The 27,306-nt window shown below is 35.5% G+C and overlaps 1 protein-coding gene across 1 annotated transcript; it reads left to right on the top strand.

Moving 5' to 3' along the window:
- Positions 1–1,025: 1,025 nt before the first annotated feature.
- Positions 1,026–26,703, top strand: PALS1 (protein associated with LIN7 1, MAGUK family member). The gene is made up of 13 exons (XM_040558323.1): positions 1,026–1,392; positions 5,475–5,683; positions 12,065–12,142; positions 12,490–12,636; positions 13,249–13,410; positions 15,781–15,858; positions 16,736–16,919; positions 18,551–18,622; positions 19,053–19,124; positions 19,807–19,974; positions 20,702–20,904; positions 22,196–22,306; positions 23,662–26,703. The coding sequence occupies exons 1-13, from the start codon at positions 1,026–1,028 to the stop codon at positions 23,836–23,838; spliced, it is 2,028 nt and encodes a 675-aa protein (XP_040414257.1). The 3' UTR covers positions 23,839–26,703.
- The last annotated feature ends 603 nt before the right edge of the window (positions 26,704–27,306 follow it).

Genomic DNA, 27,306 nt, shown 5'->3' with positions numbered 1-27,306 from the left:
TATTTAAGAGCTGAAGTGTTATATTTAAGAGTTAAGTGGCTGCATTTACCAGAAGACTTATGTTCTTTAGCCTGAACCAACAGGAATGATGAACGGTATCAGGATGGAAGGCTGGATTTGGAGTATAGTGGAATGTCACTACTTGCCTGTGGAAATTACTGTATACTGTCAAATATACATGTGTTTGCACGTGTGAAGATTTCTACTCTTGTATTTAATACTTTCCGCTTTAGTGCATATCTACAGGAAGTATTAAGAGTAGCTGCTCACGTGAACTTATCCTAAGACTTTATGGCTACTTGGAATTGTGTAAGTGCAGCTCCAGACTGCTTTAGATAGTATCTTTTGGAAGAACTCCGTGCCAGACCTGTCTTCTCTGAAACCTGGGAATCTGTGTTTACATAAAAATACTTCAATTTTTGAGCAATAGACGCCAGTATTTTTACGTGTTTATTGAACTTCTTGTAAGCATGTTGTCTATAACAAGTTATTCGTGTTTAGTGTTTGTAGGATCATAGGCATAGATTGTGTTGGAATTTTTAGGAGTGAAAGGATAAGTTAAAACTGATTGAGAACTTTCAGAAATTGCTAATTTGCAATTGTGTATGTTAAATGCAAAAAATATAATGCTTTGACATGGATTTATAAGGAACTTTAGCATTAGTTTTAACAGTGTTCTTTCTAATATCAGCACATGAAAATTACTAAAATGATTGAATCAGATTTGTGAGGGTTCTGTAGTTCTTAATAAGGGAAGAAGCACTATGTAAATGTGGAGGGAAAGTTCCATTGTTCTCATGTCTGGAGCCTTGAAAAACTGTCTTAGGTGTTTTGTTATTAATACAGTTACTGACTAACTTCCTTTGAATGTCTTTCGTTAGATTTTTGTCCTGGATTCTTCTTCAACCGCCTTGCGATGGAAGGGAAATATTACTGAAGTTATAATGGATTTTACACAGCATCACAACAAAAACTGGCCTAATAGCATTTCTGTCTGAAGAGAATAGGCATAATTACGCATAATCATGACAACTTCTCATATGAATGGACACATCACAGAAGATTCTGACAGTGAAACAAAAAATGTGGATCTTGCATCTCCTGAGGAACCTCAGAAGCACCGAGAAATGGCTGTTGATTGCCCGGGGGACTTGGGCTCCAGGATGATGCCCATGCGGCGGAGCGCTCAGCTTGAGCGAATCCGTCAGCAGCAGGAGGACATGAGGCGCAGACGGGAAGAAGAGGGAAAGAAACAAGAACTGGACCTTACTGCTTCTATGAGGCTTAAGAAATTAGCACAAATTCCTCCTAAAACTGGAATAGACAATCCGATATTTGACACAGAAGAAGGGATTGTTTTGGAGAGTCCTCATTATACTGTGAAGACACTAGGTAGGTAAAATGCAATAAATGGGGTAATGGAGAAAATATTTAATTGAATGTTAATGTTCTTCTAGGTGACTAAAAACACGGTTTAGCTAATTCTTGCTACTTGGATTCCAAGTCTTCTGGTCCTTCAGACTTAAGGTTTTTCTTCATTTAGCCATCAGGGTATGTTCTCCAGCAAGGGGCTTTTCAAAACCGATCCATTTGGGGGGCATTTAAAAAAACTGTAGAGTACTAATGGGTTCCTTGGATGTCTCCATCATCTTAGGGTGGGGAAAACTGTGCAACTGCCACCGAATTTCGTTATGTTTGATGAAGGACAGACCAGAATAAGCAATGAATAAACATGTTGTTTCGTACAATAAAATGTTTCATACTTTGTCTGTTTGATTTTACTGAATTTCTGAACTATACTGCTTCTGATTCTTCCCATATTTCCACATTTGCTGTCCGAGTGAGCCTGAGTAGTCACTTGACAAATCTCTAACCTTTGTTAACAAAACCCAAATAAAAATTGTCAGGTGCTAATGAATTACAAAGATGTTAAACTACTGTTATTGATTCATGTTTAAAAAAATGGATTTTAGCTTAGCTTTTTTGTTAATCCATAACATCTTCACAAAATATAGTGGTTTAAATAACAGCATTGACCCAATTGTCTGTGGTTTTAGTTTTGAAAATGTTTCATAAGTGCTAATGTCTAATTTGGTATATCTTTGCCAAGCCTTTAATCTTTTCATCTTAAAAAAAAAAAAAAAAAATTTATAAAGACAAAATGCAAAATGGGACACTTAATTAAAACAATTTCAAAGGGCGTGTTTGTTATCAAAACAAGATGTGATTTAGACAGCTGACCTAGTGGAAATACACTTCTGAACATCTAGAACATGTGCATTTAAGTATTTAACTGGCTTGTTCACAGCAATGTAATTCTCTTAGATGCAGAAAATATTTTGTTCGCTACTGTTTATTCTGCTAATTTAGTTAAATGAGTAACTGATGCTTCAAGTAAGTAAACCTTTTGTAACTACAATGAAAACTTTTTTGGAGGGGAGAACCTGCTTATTTTTTTATGCATTTGGCAAAGATTACTTATAAATTGTTTTATAAATATAAACAAACCTTCAGAAATCGTTTTGGATAAAACAGTTTTCTTAGTCCTGCGATTCAAGTAGTATATGGAACATTAGAGAGCTAGCACTAGCATATCAGGTACTCTAAAGAGATCTATACAGAACTTAAGAATTAAGGTATTGGTGGTAGTAATATATGATAAAGCCAACTTAATATCACTAAGTTTGTTCATTACTTTTTATTTGAAGTGATAAACACAGCTATTTTCTTTTTGCTCTTTTCTAATCTAATGTGTTAAGCAGTGACCATGGGTCCTCCCCTGCAGTTGCGTATTTTTTCTCCGGCAGTCTTTTGATTAATAAGTATATTGCACGGTGCTCCATTGCATTCCAGCCATTTCATAGTCTACTGGAAAAAAAGACTGCAATGTTTCTTGCAAAAGAAGACTTTAGAGAAAAAAAACAGTGGATTGTTAATTGGTCTGCGATTTAAAATGGACTCGTTCTGCAAAAGAACCCTGACTTGTCTGTGAGTAAATGCAGATGTTAGTCATTTACTGAACTTCTTTCTTCTAGACAACTCTTTCAATAGCGAATGTCTAGAGAATGGAGTCTTGTTACCTGGCGTTTATTTAAAACAAAAACAAAACTACAAAAAAAAATCTATAATTTAGAATTCGTAAACAGGGACCTAGAAAGAGTTAGTCATGAGTAAAGCCAGATTTTCATGTGTTTTTGCGTATGTTTTTACAATTAAACAAATTACTTAGGAAGTGATTTCTAGCTTAGTGGTAATAATTTCATTTTATGCATTTCAATCATTTTTTGTGATTCTTCTTGAAGTATCTTGATGGGGGGCAGGGGTATTTGCTGTTCCTTGAAGGATCATCATTTGATATAGGGCTTTTACCTCCAGCACAGATGAAGATTCAGTGTGGAGGGGAATTAGATGGGGAGGAGAGTACTCTGGTAGATTTGTAAGAAAGGGTGAGATAGGAGGCACTAGCAAAGTGCTGAAGAGGAGAATATGTAGAGGTATCTAGGAAGGGGCATTTTCTTATTACAGCTATACAGTAGATATCCATCATTCTACATTGATTTGTATCTTATATGGAGTATGTATTACAGATCAGTGTGCATGTGTATTACCAACCTGTGTGCATATATGTCTGAGGATTCAAGTACATGCATACGTAAGGGAAGTAGAGAATTCACAAATAATTGAATAAAATCATTTATGTGCATAAGGGGTGTTACAGAGAAGTTAGGTTCTCTAATGCCTGACTTCTTTGAACCTAGTAACAGTAACAACAGAATTTTGATGTGTGTTTAACTGAATAGGTATTAGTAGGAGCTTTATGTGCAATAACATCTGTTTTCCACTACACTTTTTTTTAAGGCTTGGAAATAATAAACTTCCTCAGTCTCAGATAAACTGGTTGCTGAGATGCTTTGGTAGTTTTGCATACTCTGCTAGGCAAGAAATGTGCCAGCATACCACATCCTATTTAGCAAATATTCTTGCCATCTAAATGTTCTTTAGTCTTCAAGTGGCTTTTCCCTGTGTGATGGGCAGTATATTTTGTATACAGTTCCCTAGTGAGAGGCTGGCCTTCTTAATTACTGTTCTGAGCTATACTGGATTTCACCTGTGGAATATCCTGCCCAGCCTGTATCTGAGCTTTCAGCGCAGCTTTTGTACTGCTCTTTGTTTCCTTGGTTGCTATAGGAAGAAGCCTATGACCTTTGGTGGGTAAGATATTTTTAACATGTGTGGAATGGTTTTGGGGTGTGTTTTTTTAATTGTCCTGCAGACAGTAAAATACTCTATTGGGAGTGTTTGTTTCCTTTCATTGTACAGAAGACTGACTTAACAAACTCGAAATTGAAAACATTTATTTAGGTATGCTATGCCTGAAATTAAAAACATTACACTTGGTTGATACACATATTTTACAAGGTTTTACAGATTTCATGTGCCCCTTGATCAGTCATTTTAAACTTGCACTCAAAGTTTAGCTTGAGTCTTGTGTTCAGTGTACTGATGAGTCTGAGGTTAAAAATAGGTAAAGGAAACGCCTTGGTAGAGTATTCAAGTTAGTGATCCAAGTCTACTGTGATTTAAAAAAAAAAAAAAAAAAAAAGCAACCTAGCTAGTGTCCTGATAACATTCCTATTTTAATGTTATTTAATTAGCTCAGAATGAATAAATGAAGATCGTGAAAACAAAAACAATTTCCAAGCTGGTATTTTGTTACCAGTAAGGGAGGTTCACCTCAGTATCAGCCGATAGTTTTAGAATTTGGGATTTTCTTTGCTGTTGAGAAAGTTTGATTTTTTACATAATTTGCGAGAAAGCATACATTATTTTCATATGCACAACACCCACTATATTTTGGTCTGCTGGAGGATGCAAAAGATACAGACTTTTAGTGCAAAAGACTTCCATGATTTTGATTGTAGATTTTTTTTCCCTTTTTATTTTTCATACCTTGTTATTTTAAGCTTGTAAGACCAAGCATAACTTTATGCTTATAAATTGTGTAGTTTACTTATCAATCACTCATTGTATAAGTAAGCAATATATAACTTACATATACACACATGGGAAGGTCTATTGAAATAACTCTTAGTACACAGTGAATCAAGATTAGTTTAGCAAAGCAGTTGTTTTCATATTGCAGAATAGTCCCTCTTTCACATTTAGTTATACATGAACTGCAGTTATTGGATCTTTTACATATCAGTGACTTCAGAGAATTTTTTAATATGGAATTAAAATTTAAACCATGTATCAGCTTGTTTATATCTTATAGTGACTTGTGGTCCTTGTTTTGATTCTGATATGTTCTGCAAATAAACATAAGAGTGAACAATAGATAATAAATATACATACATCATTGCTGATTTAAAATACTGAACAGCAAAACATTTTTGGTAAAAATCTTAATACAAACATTACAACATTATCAGTCTGTTAACTTGTAACTTATTTTTATTTTATTTCCTACCTAGAAGTGGAAGAACTGTTAACTTCTCTTAAGCATATCCAGCACATTCTGGTAGACCCTCAGAGCCAAGAGGATATCTCTCTCATTTTACAGCTTGTTCAAAATACTGATTTTCAGAATGCATTTAAGATACACAATGCAGTTACAGTGCATATGAACAAAGCCAGCCCTCCATATCCTCTCATCTCCAATGCACAAGAACTAGCACAAGAGGTATGTACAGTATGCATCTCTGTGATATATATGTGAAACCTATAATCATAGCTGTTGTTGAAATATGTTCTTGGCAAGCTTGTCTGGGTTACTGAATGTTAAATATAAAATGGTTATAATAGTCACTGATTGCTATATCCAGTTTTTCCACATTTCCAAACAGTAACTAGAAAAATACTTTAGGGATAAGAACTCCCTCTTTTAGCATGGGTAGATAGATATGCAACAGAAAAGGTATTGCTTAAACATAGAAAAGAGAGCAATTATGAAAATGTAACTTTTTGCATTCAGTATTCTTTATTCCAAGCATTCAGAAATTGAATTACAGTTCTGTTATTGTGACTTTTCTCCAAGTTGAGCCATGGTAAAGAGGCATCTCTGAAAATATAACTGTACTGGAAACAAGCATTCTGTTTTAAAGGGAGCAACAGATACCTTCATACTTAATTCCTATGTTTTGGTGACTGCTGTGCTAGTCAGATTACATTTAATTTTGTCTGACAGATGACAGATCTTTTATAAGACCTGATATGTTTTTTAGAAGTTATTGAAGTATACTTTTAGAAATTTAAGATTTTTAACTTCAGTCTTTTCAGTGAGATCTTAACCATTTGAAATACTTTGAATACAGTTTCAGCCAACTGTTTTCTTTGAGTTTTATTCACTTGAATACTGATGATCAATACATGTATACGATAGCTTTATAATCAGTAGAAGTAATTTGTGGAAAATTCATCAGATACGAAGTTGCTGAGAACAGAATGAGTTTTCACACAGGGCTGGATGTGACTAGACCCTCTGAGAGCATGGCTGCTTGTTCACGTTACCTCCGTGCTCCATGGCCTGGTGCCTGATAGTATTGCAGGGCAGCGAGGCTGCACCTTGTATGGACATACTTTTATTAACTTGAAGTTGGCTAGTATGAATGCACCACAGTATGAGTGCGGTGTAACAAGGTTGTATTCAGCAAAGCCAGATCCAGCGGCTGGTTAAATGCACCCAGTCAACCAAACTCACCTGCTGAAACCTGGCTCATGTGAGCCAGTATATAAGCATTTTCCAGTTGCTCAGAGGCTCCTCACTTCAATTTCAGCATGGCAGTAACATGATTTTCCTAGTATCTGGTTTTCTTTGTCCAATTAGAAGCAAATTTTTCAACATTTTTTTACACTGTCCTTTTTCTAGTTCTTAATCTTGCAAATAAAGAAAACGTAGCAAGCTTGGAGTTCTTTTGCAGAAGAAATTGCTAATTCTTGAGGGATATCACTTAAATGGTCTCTAAAGGCACAGTGTGCTGATTAATTTGCAGCTCTGGATTTTCCTGTTTAGGTTTGTTGGTAAGATTGCACCAAAACCAAGTGGGAGTATTTTACGTATGAGCTTGCCTCTGGCTTATTAGTCTGCCTCTAGGCTGCTACAAGATGCTCACTAGGCTTCTTCAGTGTCTGCGAACCTGAAGGAACCTTTTAAGTTAACTTCCATTTGTAAACTACTTCCCCAAACACACACTTTATCCAGACCTAGTTTGTGTTTTTACTCAGATGCACATCAGTTTTTGAATCTCCACTTATATATATGAAGTTACAGATTTATCTCTTAGGAAATCTGGTTGGGTCATCATCCCGTTGCCACCCCCCAGTGGATATGAAGGTGCTTAATGGATGTTTCCAAGAAGAGTATATGCTTTCCAACTCTAAATTACTCTTGCAAGCCACAATCTTCTGTTGACTAGCAAAGCTTTATTAGTGTAGGAAAACTATAGGTTTGTTTTCGAACTTTCGTATTCTTCCCTGCTATCTTCTCTATCCCTCACTTTCTCAACACATTCCTCTGTTTTTTCAGGTAGTTTCATAAATCCTAAGATCAGAAGATAGTGCAGAGCCAACTCTGTTTGTCTTAGCAGTAATACAAAAAGAAATTTAAGCATAAAGAAAATATTTAATCCAATGAATTGTCATCACCCAGAAGAATATTACATAAAAGGCAAACATATTCCTGCTCTCATTTTGATATTTCATCTCCCATCCCTGTCTTGCTCCAGCCTTGAAATTCCTGAAGAGGCAATATATTGCATATGTCTGTTCCCATTTTCTGATGTAATTTAGATTCAGCTTCTTGCATGTTTAAGTGACTTATATTTTGCAATATGTTAAGTAGGATCCTGAAGTGATTAAGCTGGAAATTCAGGACAAATATTTCTGTGACTAACAAAAGTGTCTCAAGAGGAAGACCTTAAGGCCTCCGTTCGCATTATTCTGTATTTTCAAGTCTTGTCTGAACAGAAGAGACAGACTCATTTTTCAGATCTTACTCCTTTTGGAAAGGTCTCTTTTATGGCCTATGAAGGTCTCTGTTAACAAGGAAGATTATTTCTGCTTCAGAAAAGGTTATTCTCCACCTTCCATCCCAATCAAAGTCAAAGTCTCTGGCTTGCGTTCCCAGTTTTTTGCTTGTAGTGTGGCTTGTTTATGCCTTTACCCCTAAACACAAGCATGGGAAGCTCCCCCAGAAAGCAGTTTTCATCTTTCTAGAGCTTTGCCTACTTCAGGGCGTTTTTAAAGACACTTGCAAAAGCCTGAACAACAAGATACTGATAACATCTGACAGTACAAGACATTACAAGAAAAAAAATAGCATATACATGCATAACATTATGTTAATGTGCATATTTTAGTGTACAGGTCATCAGTGACAGTATACAACCCTGAAACAGTTTTGTAGCGCATGTCCCAGTTTAAAGCTACAAACATTTATTTTGTTGGAGGCTTTATGGTGTGGAAGAGAACCTGTTTTAGAGTTCATGCATCTGCAGCCCTAACACAAAAAGTTTGCAACACAACTTCATATTGCAACAGAAATTTTCGTCCTCCCTTAAAAGAAAAAAAGGTAAAGATTCATATTAAACATATTTCCAAAGGTGGAGTTTGGGGGACATTTTCATTTGCCACACTGAACTTTGATTCAAAAATCTGTTTTCATTTACTCTTTAAATGATTATTTACTTTTATAAAACAATGTGTGTGAACAACGTGTTGTGAAATCTTTTTAGCTTTCAGTTTTTTTTGTTAACCATTAGCAATACATTAGAGGGGAATGGTGCACTTTTGTTTTCTCTTCTTCTGTAGGGAATTCTTAAAGTTACTAGTATACTTGTACTTAAGTTTTCTCACTGATTCTGGTAATCAGGCATGAACAACTCAAGATTTTTCTTTACTCTTATTTTTAAGAAACTTTTATTGAATTTAAAAGGTGGAATGGAGCATTTAGGCTTAAGGAATTTATTTTAGAGAGTTAATCTCTGTAAATGTGTAGTTGCCTCTTAAATAAAAATAGCCATTAAATATCAAGTGTAATTAAATTGATTTTTAATCCATTTAAACTTGACCAAGATGGGGGCAAGGATTATGGGAATATGATTTGAATCTTGACCTTGTAAGAATATTTGATTTATCATTCAAGACAGTGTGTAATTTGTGGCTTGTAGCACCGCATATCAGATACCTTGAAGGTTTTCTTGCTATTAAATATACTTAATAGAGTCGATTTATATAAGCTATATTTTTAAATACTTAATACTGTTCACTTCAGCAAGTGTAGCTAATTAAAATAGATCAGTACTTCTCAGAGGATGCACTGAAAGCTTGTAACTTTTGGTATTAATGCATTAGTGTATGGATGGTACATACATAGCTGCTGACAGTCCTGCATGTTAGAGTTAACTGCGACATGGTTTTGCAGGTGTGGTTGTATTCTAAATCGTCAGTATCACTGCAGTGTGCCTCCAAATTGTGGCTTTTGTAATGAAACCACTTTAATAGCTTTTTTTTTTTTTTAGGGCTCCTTGAGCTAAAGTTAAAGTAATTAACGATAAAAACAAGACTGAATAGTTAAGAAGTTAAGAAAATACTATTATTGCCACGTGTTTAATGGATTGCTTATGCTATCTGTAGGGTCACTTCTAGAAAGTCAGCACAGATTCATACTTCTTCATCTGATAAAAGTTTTTTTTTATCATGAATAACAAAGCAATACTGGTGTAGTAAGTGTTGTACGTATCTGACCGAAACTTTCCTAGTGCTTCAACATTGATATTAAATTATTACATAATAAATTTATCTTTCTATTAGAAAATGGGGGAGGTAAGGAAGGAGGAGCTATTGGAGTATTTGAATAATGTAATTATTCAAAGCAAAAGTTCAGTTGGTTGGGCTAAGTTGCAAGGCATGTCAAAATAAAGACGGATGGGAGATGCTCTTCCTGGCATTTTGTTCATAAAAATCCCACTTTTTCCGGTTTTGTCTGGAAAACTGCAGTAGGAAGATAACAGGAGGGGCAAGCTAAACATATAAATGCCTTACTGTAATTGTTTGTTTGCCTTTATTTCAAGGACATTTCATCTGTGCATCATGTTGCAACTAGGAAAATGTTACCCTAAATAATGTATATTTTTGGTAGCTCTTACAGAAAATATTTTATTTCTGGTACAAATTCACGAAGACTTGCAAATTCACTTTTGAGAAATGTAATAATTACAGACATATGTAGTACATCTTTTCCTCTGGCATCTGGCCACACATTCAGAATGTTGTCTTGCTTGCAGGACTTTTAAATTTCTTTCTGAAAGGGTTTTTCTAGTTTTTAAAAACAAAACAAAAAACTCAAAGATTGGAAAAGTAAGGCTTTAAAACTTCTTCTAGATTTTTGAAGAGAAGAGATGAAAGACCATTGAATGTTAGAGACCTTAAATAAATCTGAGAAATTGTCTTGTGTAAAAGAGTCTCTTCTTTCAACAGAGAGGAAAAGTTTTTGATTCCATTAGTGAAATATATGACACGCCAAAATTCAGACTAAGCTTCCTGGCAGCTGCAGAGATATAATTGAGGTCAGGTCTATATACAGCTGAATTTTTTCTTTTCTCTAGAATTTTGAAGAGACTAGTTGTAGGATTTTTTTACAAAAAAAAAGGGGGGGGGGGGGGGTTGGGGGGAGGGGGCGCAAAAAAAAAAAAGACAAGAAGTCTGACTTCTTTTTTGACTTTTTTAAGTTATACTAGGTTTGTTTACCATAAGGCGTATTCTAGAGATGTCAGAAGGAAAGCTGCTGGAGGCTGTGCCAGGTCTATTGCTAAGCTGAGGAACTTGTTCCAGATGGTGGTGTTTTGTTGGCAATGTGAAGATCTTGCTCCATGGAACGATTCATTTAGTTGCTTTTGCTAGACTTTGAAAGTTATCTTTACTGTTTTCAGTTCTATTATCTGGTAGCATCCATGAGAGTTGTTAGCATTTCTACAGGTAATTGCTCACAGAATAAAGGCTCTTTAGACATTGTTAGTTCAAAAAAAGTTTAGTTATTTTCACTTTGTAAATTGTGTTTTCTGAATTATATTACTTTTTTTCATTCGTAAGAGTAAAAAGCTCTTGGGAAAAAAATGTTTTCCGTCTCACAGAAAGCTTCTGTTATGATATTTGTAATCTGCTCTTGATGCCTCCAGATTTGTTAGTGCTTCTGGACTGGAGTGTTTTTGATGCAAATTAAAAGCCTGAAGATAATGGCTATGGAAAGTATCTTCTTCAGTCTTGCCTTCAGATACAGGGAATGTCCCTGTGCTTGGCTTTCCCTTGAAGCATACAGGGAGGGATTCCTTGCCAGAAATGATGGCAAGGCCTCTTCAACTGAATGAGAGTGCGAACCTTTTTTGGCAACAAAAGCTGCTTGAGCAAAAACGGTCTTTGTGTTAATGTGCATTATGTTATTTCCCTGGCAAAAATCAACTCAAGAAACCTGGTTTATTGGGATTTATTGGTATTTTAAGTTTTGACTCTTACGCTTTCTGAGGCAGGGGCTCCAACAAGTGTTGCAAAACCTGTTTTGGAATAAAACCTGTTTTGGAATCTTGGTCTTGCTGCTACTCAAAATATTGGGCAGAAATAAACCATCTGCTTTTAAGGAAAAGGAAATGTAGTCATATTAGTGAGAAATTAGTCCATTTTAAAAGACCTAGCATATTCACATAGTAGAATTCATGGTGGCTGATTGTACTATTAGGTTCCTTTCTGGAATTTAACTTTTTTTGTGTACATATTCTGTGGTAGCTGAGCTCATTGTTAGTTTCTATTGACAAATCTGTGTCATGTACTGGATACCAGCTTATGTTCAATAGATAATTACCGAAGCAAGACATGCTGGAGTAGTCCTGTGGTCTCGTCATGTTTTTCTAACGTGTAACAGGCTAGACTTAGTGAGTCAGTGTAACAATTATGTGCACATATTTTACTTGTAGTAAAACAAATAATTGCAACTATTTTTTTGCTTGAGTTAGAGGAGGGAGGATTGATAAATCACTGGGTAGAGTAAGAGCTTTACTACTTGATTTCTTTTTAGGTACAGAGTGTTTTGAAACCAAGTCACCACAAGGATGGGCAGGAGCTTAATGCTTTGCTGAATGCCCCTCACATGCAGGTAAGACAAAATGGGGCGTCTAATCTGTAGGATGTATTTCCTGATGCTGGTTTGAGCATCAGCACCAATGTCTGGGGTTTTTTTTAGGAAGGAGATGCCATAAGTATAGTCACAACGTTGTGTTCGAAATAGTCATTGTAGTGTTTTCCAAATTAAAAGGAAAATTTTGCCAAGTGTGTAGCAGTAGGCACTACATAGCTGTGTTAAATCTTTCATTGCTTTAGTCAGTTTGCAATATTCTGTAATTACAAAGACTTTTCAAATTGTGTAATTTTGTTGATTTTTGCTATTTTGTATACATATAAAATGTGAAATTTTCACTAACGAATAGTTTTCTTTAACACTAGGCACTTCTACTGGCTCACGATAAGGTTGCAGAACAAGAAATGCAACCAGAGGCTGTGACAGATGAAAAAATTTATGAGAATGTTGGGACATATGGAGGGGAGACGGTTAAAATAGTTCGTATTGAGAAAGCGCGAGATATTCCATTGGTAAGTGTTGGTACTCACTCAATTACGTGTAAAGCAGGTAAGCTTTTATGTCCTTCACGGATTGCTATGAAAGTTTGAAACTTGGGATGTGGAAGTTATGTTTAGCTTCTAACTCTCATCATCCACCACCCACCTTAATGAGAAATGGTCACAGATGATAAACTTGTGTGCATTTTGTTATAGCAGTAGACGTGTTACAATTTAGAGTCTGGACAACTTCTGTCAACCTGAATTTGGACTTTGACAGAAGTCACTATCCCAGGCTTTGTTTCAGGAGAGCTAATACCCTTGAGCCAACTATGGAAGGTTGTTTTTGATGCATCTTTTAAGCAAACCTCATCTTCTGTGTTGTATCTTTCAAATAAGTGTTTGGTTTCCTTAGGAAAGCTTTTAAAACAATTATGAATCTTATGCTATGTTCAGTTCTTTAATCAGTGCCACTTAAAGAAAGAAATGTTTTTTTTCTAAACTCAGCATTGGTTGTATGCATCCAAGCTGTTAATTGCATTCTCTTTCAGTCTAAAATGTTCTTCCACTGGCTTGAAATACGTACAATAGATGGCTTCGAGTTTCATATTTTTAATAAATACAGAATTTGTTACTACTACACAGGGTGCTACTGTTCGTAATGAAATGGATTCTGTCATCATCAGTCGAATAGTCAAAGGAGGTGCTGCAGAGAAGAGTGGGCTGTTACATGAAGGGGATGAAGTTTTGGAGATTAATGGCATTGAGATTCGTGGAAAAGATGTTAATGAAGTTTTTGATTTACTGGTGAGTTGGACACTTACTGTTTTCTTGTTTTCACTTCTTGAACAAAAAATACTCATAAGACTGAAGCCTGTTGGGTCTGCTTGTCATTTGCATTTTCATATTTAATATTAGAGGTATTTTCATTCTGATGGCTAGTGTTCACATGTAAAAGGCCATTTCAAGCTTTCTTTCTCATGGTAAGTGTGATATTACTGACTATGATGGCAGTCAAATGCAAAAATGAATGTGAAAGATGTGAGAAGAGTCAAATGTGAGTCAAGCTGTCATCTTTAGACTTGCTTTTAATGACTTCTAAGAACTTTGCTTACATATGAAAAGCCATGATTTTTTTCCATCTTCATCTGGCTTAGTCCACAATTAATATATGTGCTTGCATGACTGTGGTCATGTCAGGCTGAGATGGAGTTCATCTTCATGGCAGACGTATGGTGTTGTGGGTTTAGACTGTAACACCAATGCTTCAGCTGTTGCTGAATAGTGCTTGCCTACTCTGTCCCCACTCATGAGTATGCTTGGGGTGAGCAAGAGGTTGGGAGGGGACACAGCTGGGACAAATGTCCTGAATTGACCAGAATGGTATTTCATACCATGTAATGTCATGCTCAGCAACAAAAAATGGGCAGTGAGTGATTACCTCTGCATCACTTTTTTCAACATTCACTTATTAAACTGTTTTTATCTCAACCCAAGAGGTTTTTCTTGATTTTAGTCTCCCGATTCTCTCCCCAGTGTGTCTTGGGGAGGGAGTAAGTAGTGGGCGGAGGGGGGCTCATAGTTGCTGGCCAGGCTTAACCAACCACAAATTGTTTCACATGGGACTTTCACATGACCAGACTTCTTACTCTTTTTCTCCTGATAAAAACTTTTTTGTCTAGTGGTTTACCAAGATAGGTATTTTTCTGTTTGTTACGCATTTAACATTCATGACAAAGCTATACATCAGTTCAAAAGCTGCAATGCAAAATAGGCAGAAAATCCATCAGAATCTAGTAAATGTAGAAACATTCTCTCTAAGGACCTGCAAGGTAGGATGCTAACAACTGGGAATTATACGTATTTCCTTTTGCCCAATACTGCTCTCATGCTCTTGCGTGTCATCTGCTATTGATCCAGGTCCGAGGTTGGACAGTATTTTGAATGTGCTTAACAGATAATTCAACTCTGGCAGTTCAGTTCTCTGCAGAGATCTTGTTCTGCACTTGAACAGGTCCTGCAAATGAGAGTTCCAGAATAAAACTTAAAGCCATAAAACGTAGGAGCAATTGGTTAAAAAAATAAAATCTTAGTTTAAGAAACTAATTTTTAAGCTTTATAATTATTTGTTGTCTTTTTTATTTTGTAATGCAAAGTTAAAGTTTTAAAAAGCTTCATTTCCCAAGTAATACATAACGAGCACAGGAGAAGGAAATTACTTTCCTTCTAATTCTTGCCTCACCCCTTGCAACTAAAATGGTAATGAACTGGTGCATGACTTCAGTAAAGATTATTCATGCTATCGCTGGGAAATTCTGCACATTCCTCAAGCTGTGCATACTGACTAAAAAGGTGGATTTTCCTTTCCTGCAGCCTAATCATGTTATGCTCAGTTATGTTTACTTTATTTAAGCCCTAGGTCTGAATATTTTTGTGATATATGTATACACTTTAGTTTTATGAACGTCAATCATTATGGTTCATGGAATGATGTATAGAAAGTGAGACACACAGACCTCTTTGGGGGTTGGCACTTGCATTTTATCTAGATGTTCATTACTTGTGCAAAATCACTCTGAGAACAAAAGTATACAAACAACTAAGAGTTCTTTAAAGACAGGATGTATTAAATTTTACTTTCTTTGTAGATACTGGCTATATCAATATTAGATACTTTACAGAAGCAGGAGTTGAGTGTGCTAATTAAATTTTTAAAAAACGTTCTGTATCCTTTGGTAATGTTAACAACGTAAAAGCGTAGTGGTAATGTTTAGATTTGAAAATGCTGTTCCATTTAAGCAATTTTAGGATCATCTTCTACATATTTTTTTCCTGACAGCATAGATAATGTTTTCAAATAGAACAAGAGAATATAATTCTTGGTAATCCATTTCTGTCAAGTCCTTGAGTGTTACAGGTGTTCCATTTCAAATAAAATTATTTTATGCATGATCTGGAACTCCAGGCTTTTTAAATCTGAATTGGCTTTCTAGTCTGTTGCTTAATCACTGCATCTGTATCTGTACTGTATTTTTAAAATCAGAGATAAATGATGTGCTTTCAGGAACTGTTGTTTTTTGAATTTTTGAAACATTTCCTAAAATGCTATTTATTAAAATTCTTAAATCTTAAGGCAGATTTTCATACTGTATGTTAAGAATCTATTTTTCATCTCAGGCTGACATGCACGGCACCCTGACCTTCGTATTGATTCCCAGTCAACAGAGCAAGCCACCTCCTGCGAAGGAGACAGTTGTAAGTAGTTTTACGTAAGTTCTTGACCTTGATACATACCCTGTTTTTCCAGTAGTCCTAAGAAAGTTGTTCTGTAGGTCATTTACATTGTAGGAAAAAAAAACAGTTGTTGTAATTGTTTAATCATTACCAGACTAATGCCTGAATTAACTATTGAAAATTGACAGTGATAAGCTGAAGCATACAGTGTATTTTTAACTCGGTTTCTAAAATAGTAAGAAATTATAAAAGTGGCACCACCTATGCTTCTGAAATTCTATTTGGAAGTTCTTAGTTTCTCTCTGTATCAATTGGATACTCTAATTTTGTAATTTTTACTGTAATTTGCAAGTATCCTTTGGGAGAAACAAATTGTATACTGGGAACTTTGCTCAATATCTTTTTCTCTGACATACTTTTCTTAAGATAGCTTCAACAGTTGGAAGAAAGAAGGCATTGATTTCTATCAAAGCCAAAAAAAACCACTTCGGTGGCAAAGTAAAGCATTTTTAAAGCAAAACTTCATCTAAAACACAGAAAATGGGTTTTAATCTGTGTTTATTTAAAAACAAGTCGGAATATCTGTGATTCTTTTGGAGTGCAAAGGCCATAAATTGGTAGTTCATTTTTTTTACCCCTAAAGTGGCGAAGAAGTTTTGTAGACTTTAGAATTAACAAGATTTAAGTTCACGCTTTCATCTCTAAACTATCACAACTGTCTTTTCCATTGCTAACATAGATTCCATTCCAGTATCTCATATATGCACCAGATAAATTGTCCATTCTAAAGGATTTTGGAGTTTTTATATATCAGGCCTCCACTGCAATCACAGAAAATGGGAATGTAACTTTTCATAAGTCACAGATTTTTCTTGTTTTTACATTTGATCTTCCACAGATACATGTGAAAGCACATTTTGACTATGATCCTTCTGATGACCCTTACGTCCCCTGCCGAGAGTTAGGCCTGTCTTTTCAAAAAGGAGATATACTCCATGTGATCAGCCAAGAAGATCCAAACTGGTGGCAGGCTTACAGAGATGGAGATGAAGATAACCAACCACTGGCAGGCCTTATTCCTGGTAAATTAAGCTCTAGAAAAGCCTTGACAGGCTGTTCCCATAGCTGTAGGGGACAATATTCTGGTTTTCAAAGACTCATATACCCTAAAATATCCACTTCCTTAAATATCTGTGACTTTGAACTTCTTGCAGCAGAGCCCACTGTTGGTTATGTAATATACTTATTTAAAAGATAGACCTTTTAGAAGTATCTCCGTGTATAGATGTTAAACAGAGAGTAAAACCACCACTTCCACTGCAGTTCATCTTTCCTTATTCTTTCACCCTGGGGACTCTGTGGATGCAGAGTTCCCTCTGCTGGCTACAGCAGAAAACTTAGACTTCAACCTGCTCGTTAACTCTGGAGATGAGAGCAGCTGTTAGGTTTCTCATTATTTCAAGCTTGAAAAATAAATGTTTTCACTTAGCAAAGAGCTTCAGTTACTTGCAACAGTTTATGCTCCTTTTCGAACTGTCGGAGGCCTTTGAATAATTGAGGTTTCAGAAATTGAAGTCATCATATTTCAATACAAAAATTATATGTGCTGCTAGTCCATTACAGATGTGCTGATCTTTTAAACAGTGAACAAAACTTTTCAAATTCCATTGAATAGCCCTGTTATTTTATGATGTTTGAGTGAGATGACAGGAACACTGATTTTAAATAAAGCCTAATGTTTTTCAAGCTGAAATTCAAAAAAAAAAATCTAGTATAAATAGAACACATATAACAACAACAACAAAAATTAGAAAACTATATCATCATAGTGGGGAAATGTAGTCTTTCCTGTTTTTTTCAATTCTCAGGCAAAACTATCCAGAATTGTACAGGTGCTCTGCACCTCTTCCTTGATGCATGTGTTTTGGCAGCAATAAATGGGTTTCTCAGCAACTTTAACCTCCATAAGTCTCTGGGAATTCTTTTGAAAGGGTCAATTCTATCTAAAATCCAGAGAAATTTTGGGACGCTGTGGGAGGGAAATCAGCTCGTTCCTTAGTTCCCACTCACTACTAACATAGCATTGTTGCATTCCTGAAGGAAGTGATAGACAAGCTATATGAAAATTCTGAGAAAATACACAAATGCATTTGATGATAATACTAGGTACGTAGCTTGACAGCAAACGTGGGCCTTAAAAATAATGCTTATTAAAAAAGCACCTTATGAATGCTACAAAACATGCTCAAAAAAAAACCCTGAAGTTTTACTGTAGAAGTCACCTGAAATAGGTAATGCCATCAAGGCAACAGACACATTTGCATAAATATGAGTAAAATCACTTCCAAATGCTGTCGGTTTTAAAGGGTGTTGCTAATGTACATGTTCCATGCAGATTAATTGTGGTCTTGATTTTGATTGAGCTTGACTTTTTTCTTTTTAAGATTCATTCTATTAGGGTAAGATAATTTACATCTCTGTGAAAAGCATAATTTCCCTATTGGGTTTCTCCTTTATATGACATACTCCACTAGAAGCGTCAGGGATATAAAAGCTTGGGAAAAAGTAAAATGAGGAAGTCATTAGAAGAATGTATGGAAATATATATATATATATATATATATATATATATATATACACACACACACACACAGCTATACGTGGAAATGTTTTTCAAATGTTAACTGCTTTTATCTTTTTTAAATGCTTTAAGGAAAAAGTTTTCAGCAACAAAGAGAAGCAATGAAGCAAACTATAGAAGAAGACAAGGAGCCAGAAAAATCAGGTTAGACACATGCTTTCCAAGGGGGGGAAAAAATCTAAGTAATAGAGGTGCTAATTACTATTACCTGGAACCTTGTCAGTGTAGAGTTACAGAAAATTCTCCATTTTTATAATACAAAAGTAGTGATTCTTTGAAATACTTGATGTAAATGAAAGCCTAAATTTAGTGATACAAATCTCATTATTTTATCATAATTATGGACAATGTAATTAGGTTAACGTGGAAGAATTTGGAATGCCTCTTTTCTTAAATAATTGTATTTACCAAGTCTCAGTTGAAGTCCTTGCTATGCAGCATTTGCTTCATATACCCTACTGTTGTAATAAATCGAAAAACATTGTGTTTTCAAAACTGCAGATCCAGATAGTGGGTGGGATGGGAAGCTTTTTACTGCATGACTATGTGATTGTGATGATTTTACTTTGGTTAGGAAAACTCTGGTGTGCAAAGAAAAACAAAAAGAAACGGAAAAAGGTTTTATACAATGCAAATAAAAATGATGGTAAGTAACCTCTTTTATACAGCGTGCATTTAAAAGCAACTATAGAAGATTCTACAGATAGCCTTGTAAAAAGAATGCTTAAATCCAGGCAGTTAGAAATACTGCCTGATGGTGTTCTGTGTGGTAGCACTAATATGGTTTGTAATAGCATTTAGTGAAAGATACAAAAGAGGTGGTGGGATTAGTAGAGTCATTTAGTGTCTTTAGAAAAGATGAGATAAAACAGCTTTTTAGGCATGGAAGCACTCATAATTTTACAATGGTGAACCACTTTATTATGGTTTTGTAATATGTCACTATGTATAGTGAAGTTTAGTAAATGGAAACTTGGTCCACAGTGAGTTGTGTAGGCTACTTATACTATATTTTTACAAAAGTACTTTGGGATTGGGATGATGATTTTTGTTGTTAGGCATAGTGTTATTCTTGTACCAGAAACTTGTTCCTTGGCAAGAAAGCTGTTTACTTAGTTTATATGACTGCTTATGTCATTAGGAAGTGGAAACACCCTTTCTTTCCCCAGAAGGGGAAAAAGAATGACTTGGTTTACTGGACAAGTCATAATCTTCTGGGTTTTATAGGGGAGCTTCCTGAAATTTTGTACGGCATGACAGGTGCTACATGCAACTAGCAATAAGAGATAAATTAAATGCTGTCGCTTTTATTTTCTTTTTCTGTCAAGATTATGATAACGAAGAAATTTTGACCTATGAGGAAATGTCACTGTATCATCAACCAGCAAATAGGAAACGGCCTATTGTTTTGATCGGTCCTCAGAACTGTGGTCAAAATGAATTGCGGCAGAGACTTATGAATAATGAAGTGGACCGCTTTGCCTCTGCAGTTCCCCGTAAGTTTGATGGGCAGATATGATTGCTTATTCTAAACGCTGTCTGTAGTCAAATCTTGTGATAAGAATTGTAATTAGGAGTTTGGGGTTTTTGAGTCAGCTCTTGAATAAAGGACAAGTTATGTCATGTGTGGCAAAAAGTGGCTTTGGAAAGTCAATGCAAATCTAATGTCTCAATGTAATGCTTCTATAACACTATGACACATGCATATATTTCAGTTTGGATAAAGTTGGAATGAGTTATGGAAGTTTGACAGATGTGCCAGTTTCTTTTTTAAAGAACTTTTGAACTAGCCATCCTGCTTAATTTTAAATTTAGGTGTCCTCAGTGTCTTTCCAAGCTACTTATATTCTACTGATTTTTTTATTTTTAATGTCTTCTGTACCTGAAATTAGGTTTATAAACAGCTTAACATTATAATGTGTTATAAACAACCAACAGTTCTTTCCATGTCCAGAATGCTGCCACACAGGTGAAATTATGCCTTACATAATTGACTGTTTATTTCCTAGATGAATATAAGAAGACATCTAAATGTATGTTCAGCCTTTGACAGTTTAATCTCTCCAGGGATATTTATTACATAAAATACCTGTATTTCTTGGATGTTTCAAATGCCTTCTTTGCTTGATAGTAATACTTCTTCTAACAGAAATATTGATTTCTCCCCTTCAGTTCTACAGGTATATAACTGTCTCAGTTTATTTTTTGTTGCTTTTGTTGTAGATACCACTCGGAGCAGGCGGGAGACTGAAGTAGCTGGCAGAGATTACCATTTCATTTCCCGACAAGCATTTGAGAATGACATAGCTGCAGGGAAGTTTATTGAATATGGAGAATTTGAAAAGAACCTCTATGGTACCAGCATAGACTCAGTGCGGCAAGTAATCAACTCTGGCAAGATATGCCTTTTAAATCTTCATACCCAGGTATAGCAAAAGCTGTTGTCTGTTGTGCTTTAATTCTAGCAGCTACTATGAAAATCTAAAAGCTATAGTAGGTTTGTGTAACCTTAGTCTGTTCAAGGTCTATTTCCATGTTTATTCCAAGTTTTTTCAGTGATGTTTAATTGACTCTATTTAGTGCCTGTGTATATTTTCAAACAAGGAACAAGAAGGTTACATTTGTAACATCTTCTGTATCTGTGCTAAAGTTAAAAGGGACCTTGGTTTCTAGATATTTCTCACCAAATATCTCAATTGAAAAATTAACTAAGATAAGATTTGTCTCTGTTGCGATTACTCTGGGAGCTCTGAGGTTTTTGAAGACGAAGTTGTTTGTGATTATACTTGGAAACTGCATTTGGGGAATGTGTTTATGCAGTCCTATAGGAGGCAGGGTTAAAGTACATCATATCAACAAAATTGAACAGCTCTTTAATTATGACCTTTTGATTATAGAGAAAGAAGAGACAAACTATGCATGCAGACCTCAACTTTGAAATTTAGGCAAATGTAGGAGGCAAAGTCATGGAACACAGCTGATCTGCTATGACATACTGTATACGTGTGGTCTGCTGCTATTTCAAGTGCTGTAAGAGATTCCCTAGAACTTAAACATGTCATTAAAGTCTGGTAGTATGGATGCTAGAATAAGCTATCATCAGTTGGGACTGCGATGCTTTGCTAGAATCGCTCATGGGTATCACAAAGCACGTGATAAGTTGAAAATTTTTAATACTTTGAAAATTGACTTGGTCTAATTCTGTGGTTGCAAAATCTATCTCAGAGATAGTAGCTTGTCCCAAGACAGACAGAAGGAAGCTTTTGGAAAAATTAAACTACAGTCAGGTTCTTTTTATTTTCTGTCTCTTGATACACATGTAGCCTGCAAAAAGTATGCTAAGGATGTAGTGTATTTAGTGTCCTGTATTTTAATCTTCAGAACAGGAAAGGATAAATTGAAATTTTCTTGATTGGTATTTAAAGGTTCTTCTCTCAATTAAAAGCTTATACCATTCCCTAGCGTTGTAAGGAAATTTGCTTCAATTTAGGTGACTTTTTTGCTTTTGCATACTGAAAGATGTTCCTTCAGTTGAAGTTAGTCTTGAATGAAAGTAAATGTTTGGGTTCCATAAAGTTAAAAAAAAAAAAAAAAAAAAAGTTGGAATACCAATTTTATAGCCTATGGTTACTAAACTCTGAGTGGTAGTAATGATACTGTTATGGTCAATTGTGCAGAAATTGGTTAGCTGTTCAATAATTAATCCTTTTTCTGCAGTCATTGAAGACACTACGGAATTCTGACTTAAAGCCATACATAATATTTGTTGCACCACCTTCACAAGAGAGATTACGTGCTTTATTGGCCAAAGAAGGGAAAAACCCAAAGGTAATGCATCTAACACCTCTTCTGAAACCTTTATTTTATTTACAGATCTGGAATGTTTTTGGTAAGCAAATTAATACACTGTTTCTTTGGATTTGGGAGATGGTAATGGTACTGATGGTACATGGGGAGTGGTACAGTTAGAGATCTGTTTGCTGCAGGTCAGTAAGCAGACCGTACTCAGAGGGGCACACGGTGCTTTCCTTAACTGAATGTGAGAGGTATGGGGCAAGAAGATCCATTGCTAGTTCAGTTGTCCTGAGTCACAGTGCAGGTCCCTGCATTTGGGTACAAAAATGTGACCCTTTATTTCAAAACTATAGAAATCCAGCTCTGTCTTCAAGTAAATCTTGGAGGAACTCTAAAGAGCATTTTTTTTTTTCCTTTCGGAATTTATCTGGCCTTGGAAAAGTACTCACTTGAAAATGTATTACGAAACTTTTTAGACAAAATTTTTTACATTTGATCTTGTAGGCTTACTTTTTGAAGTTTTAGAGTTTTCCAAGATCTCAGCTTAACCAGTTCAGGTGATTTTGTTAAATGAGAAGTTAGTTCTGCAGAGTAGAATTACAAACCACAAATGTATCCAAGATGTCTGAAAGCTCTGAAAAGGTCCTTATTGGTTTAAGGGATACAAAGTGCATATTGCTATGATAATGCAGTATGTTAATCATCAGCCTTCTAACTGGAATCTACCTTACAGTGGGGAGTGGGGAGTACTTTTCCACCCACACAGTGTTAATTTAGCATAATGTCATTCAGACTGAGGAAGAACAGTTCTCACAGCATAACTGCATCTACTCATAAGGACTCCTGATACAGCTGTTGATCAGAAATTGCTTCTCACTCTGTTCTAAGCTGTGTTTTGCCCTCCTTACATGATGCAAGGGTGATGCATGTATTGTATGGATGTAAAATCTAAAAGGGCATTTAAGTCAAAGTCTTAAAACAGGGATTTTTTTTTTCCAGGATTAAAAATAATCGTATTCTCTACGTGGATAAGTTTCCTCCTCCTCTCTGCAATCTTCAGTCTTTTCTAGAAGGATGATAGGCGTAGTGACCTAATTTTTTAAGCCTCAGTCAGATGCATGTCATAAAAGGAGCAATGTTTTGTCTTCCTCATTTACTTCAGTCTGGGACAGTTGTACTGGAGTGCCACTTGTGGCCAGCCAGAAATCATTGTCTTGAGTGCCCTTGGCTTTAAAATATGTTATGGTTCATTGTAGTCATAAACTTAGCTATAAGTAGCTGATGATGCCATGAAAATTTATGTAGAAAACCTGAGTTGTTATATTTCCCTACTCTTGTTATGGGGGTAGGTGTACACACATACAATAACTCCCTGTTTTTGATTGCAGCCAGAAGAGCTGAGAGAAATCATAGAGAAGACGAGGGAGATGGAACAAAACAATGGTCACTATTTCGATACAGCAATTGTGAATTCTGATCTTGACAAGGCATATCAAGAGTTACTTCGGTTAATAAACAAACTTGACACAGAGCCCCAGTGGGTACCCTCTACCTGGCTACGATGAGAGAGAATCATTCCAAGGGACAAATGGATTTCGATCTAGTGATCATTCTAAGGGGATCGTACGTAGGTCTGCTCAGTTCTAGTAAAGTGTGTGAGCTCTGTAGACCTCAGTGGCTGCATCCTTTGCAAGTGGAATAGTTTATTATTGGAAAAAAAGTACTAATCAGCTTGAGCTGATTTAACTGATCTAAAGATTGTCCAAATGTTCTTTCTCTGTGGTATAGAAATGGAGACCTTGTCAGTACTAAGCTTCAGATAGATTTTTCTAGCAACAACTTTTATATAAAAATCCACATTTTTCTACCTAGTCACTATTAGGAAATCAAAGATTTTAAGTGTGTATGTGTGTGTATGTGTATATACAGTCCATGTTGTCACATAGTTATAAATATGAATGTTATTTAACACTTAACTTAATGACTTTGTGGGACATGATGGTAGTTTGAGTGTAATTCTACAGATCCTTGGGCGGAGAAATAATATACACATAAATTTTAATATTAATGACAAATCTCTACTTTCCAAAAAATTGAAAAACAAAGATGCCACTGTTGTGGAGCTGCCCTTTGAGGCTTGAATTTATATTTTAATTCTAAAAAACATTCCACTTTCTAAATAGCACTGTAATTGGAAAATGTGTATAATGTAAATATTTCGATCCTTGTATCTTTTTAGTCAGACTTTTAAAATCAGATTTGACTGCACGTTAATTTTAGGTCCAATCAAAGATGAATATTATATTGATCTTTTAGATTTGATATTTTTATGGAATTTTCTTTAAAACATTGGCTGATTGGAGCCACTGTTCTCCACAAATCTCTACAGATATTTAGAAAGGCAGAGGTTATATTTTTATGAAAAATATATAGTTATAAAACACTGCTTGGAAGTCAACTTAAGTTCTCATGTTTTATAACAATACTGGCTAAAACAGACTGATATGCTGAACATTGGAAGATAAGTGGGTATTTTAATCTCTGCAAATGGTATGGCTGTTGGTCTAATGGATAACTAACTGGAATTAAAATAGCTGAATGTAGCTATTGCGTTATAAACAAGCGTTGTAATTCACTAGCCTACATGCTGTCCTGCATTTGCTCAGCACTGCAGTAAAAGTATGCATGAAACACTGGTAACTGAAGTCACAAGAATAGAATGCAAGAAAGGGGAATATTTGTAATTGTTAGAACAAAATCTTGAAACAAGTGAACAAAAGGCAAGGTCTGTCTGTATCCTAGTGTGTTTGGCGAAGCAAATGAGAATATCTCTGCATCCTCAAATTCTGAGCTGTGAAGGCTTAACTACAAAGGCTGCGCATCTGCAGTAGGGCTGTTCTATTGCTGAAGCTGACTGAGTAGTAGTGTCTCAGCTGTTTTGGTTTTGGGTAGCACAAAGAACCCTGAATGTGAATATCTCTTAATTTCAGCCATGGTGTTTCTGAATTCTTACAGGTAAAACACTGGAGTTAATGTCAATGTGTAGTTCACTCCTGTCTATTGCTGAAGGATTAAAAAGTAGTTGATTTTTTCCATACTGTCTTGCATACATTCTTTCTTCAAGTTTCAATGGAACAAACTCATACCCATAGTTGAATAGAGAACTCCAAGTATACAGCAAATATAAAGAAATTTTTAGATAACTTTCCTAGTTACTGAGTTAACATTGCGCATTGAAAAATTAAAGTATAGAGTGCATTCCTGTCTTGTTAGGAAGCATTTGCAGGTTTAATATTTAGGGCTGAGAAGCAATAAGCAGTTAATGAGGCTAAGTAATGACCCTTCAGAAAAAGTTCAAATCTTTAATATCTTCAGTTTGCTGTTAGAAATAGTATTATAAAGTTCTAGCTGTTGGTTTAAGGGCTAGATATTCACGATAATAGCTTTTTGCCTCACATTGCAGGCACATTCTCAGTTTAATAAATTGTTTGAAAACAACACCATTCAGGTATATTGGATAGTGTTTCATAGATGACAAAATATTGTATCAATTCTACCCTTTTTAAAGAAAGATGATTGTAGAAGTATTAGGCTTTTTGGTATTGACTGTTTCATAGTTGGACAAGAAGATGAAAAGCAGTAAAATGTATTCTTTAAGGGTAACCTAGCTCAGCTACATAAGTACTGTCCAAATTCCTGCAGTCACAATCCACTCAAGACAGTTGCTGAACCCCCCTTATGTATTCAGTGTTTATAGCCAGCATCTTTCAAAGTAAATCATACTGTTAATGTATTTGATGTTCTTCTCCCCAGTTTTTCTGAAATGGTGTACAGAGGCTGTTTTATACCAATAAGTTTTTGAATGTAGACTTAAGTAATGTTGAAGTTCAGCTCTACTCTCTTAATTCCCAAGGCACGCAGTACTTGCTGATACCCATATAAAGAGGTGCTATGGTAGTTATAACCACTGAGCAATGTACCTGGCGGTCCATCTGCCACCAGTTTGGACCTGGAACTACCTTGTGTAAGAAATGATTCTGCCTTTTTTTTAATGAAGAGTGTGTGTTAATTCCCTTGAGAGTAAAAGAGAATATGCAAACTTCACTGGTGAAACACTCTATCACAAGCTTTGTAGTGAGCTATGTCAGACTGAAATGAAGGTATCTGCATTTTTACCAGTCCAGATTTAATTAAAAATAAACGTTAGCTGAATTGCATAAATTTTTGAATGTAATTATATGTGGCTTTTTAAAATATATGGTGGGGGTTTAATGCCTTAATTAAGGTAACTTTACTGAGACCTGTGGTTAGCCCCACATTGTACTTATATATGTGTATCTGCACTCTGTATTTTGAGACGTCATGAACTGCACACTAATGTAAAAATGTAAAATATTTCTAGATTTAAAATAAATCACTGTACAATTTTACTATTTCTAGTGGATCTTGGAAGTCGTCTTCCTGCTGTTTTGCTGGATGTGTATGAAAGATACTGTGACCCATTGGTGCCCTAGATGATGTTCTCCTTACCTCTCCCACTGGATACATGGTGTCAGAAGGGAACAGACTGCAGAGAGAAACTGTAGACCTGAGAAGACTGCAATCTCACTGTAGCTTTCTTACTGATGCTGCCTAATCTTCTTAATTTAGTTTAATCCTTGTATTTCTTTGGGGGAAAAAAAATCGTTTCAGCTAAATTCCAAGACTTTATGAAGTTAACATAGTAAGTTTTAGCTGTCCTGATGTGATCTATTTTCAGAGGGACAAGCCTGTCGTCTTATTTGACAGCCATAGAATTTCATGTCAGATGTCAGTGAGTTCCAGACTTACAAAAATTTTTGATTGTTGTTTTTTGGATTCATTTGTACTTTATACTACTTTAAAACCATCTTCAGTTGAATTCTACTCCAGCTAAGATAATAAACTGCCGTATGATAAATTCACATCTGCAGAAGAGGAAGGAATGATGCTATTACAAAGGATAGTCCAACAAGGTGCAAAACAAGAGCTGTTCAAACAGCAAGTACAGCCAT

Source organism: Cygnus olor, chromosome 5, assembly GCF_009769625.2.
Source record: "Cygnus olor isolate bCygOlo1 chromosome 5, bCygOlo1.pri.v2, whole genome shotgun sequence".
Taxonomy (NCBI): Eukaryota; Metazoa; Chordata; class Aves; order Anseriformes; family Anatidae; genus Cygnus; species Cygnus olor.
The sequence above is the reverse complement of the archived record's forward strand: the minus strand, read 5'-3'. Positions and strand labels throughout refer to the sequence as shown.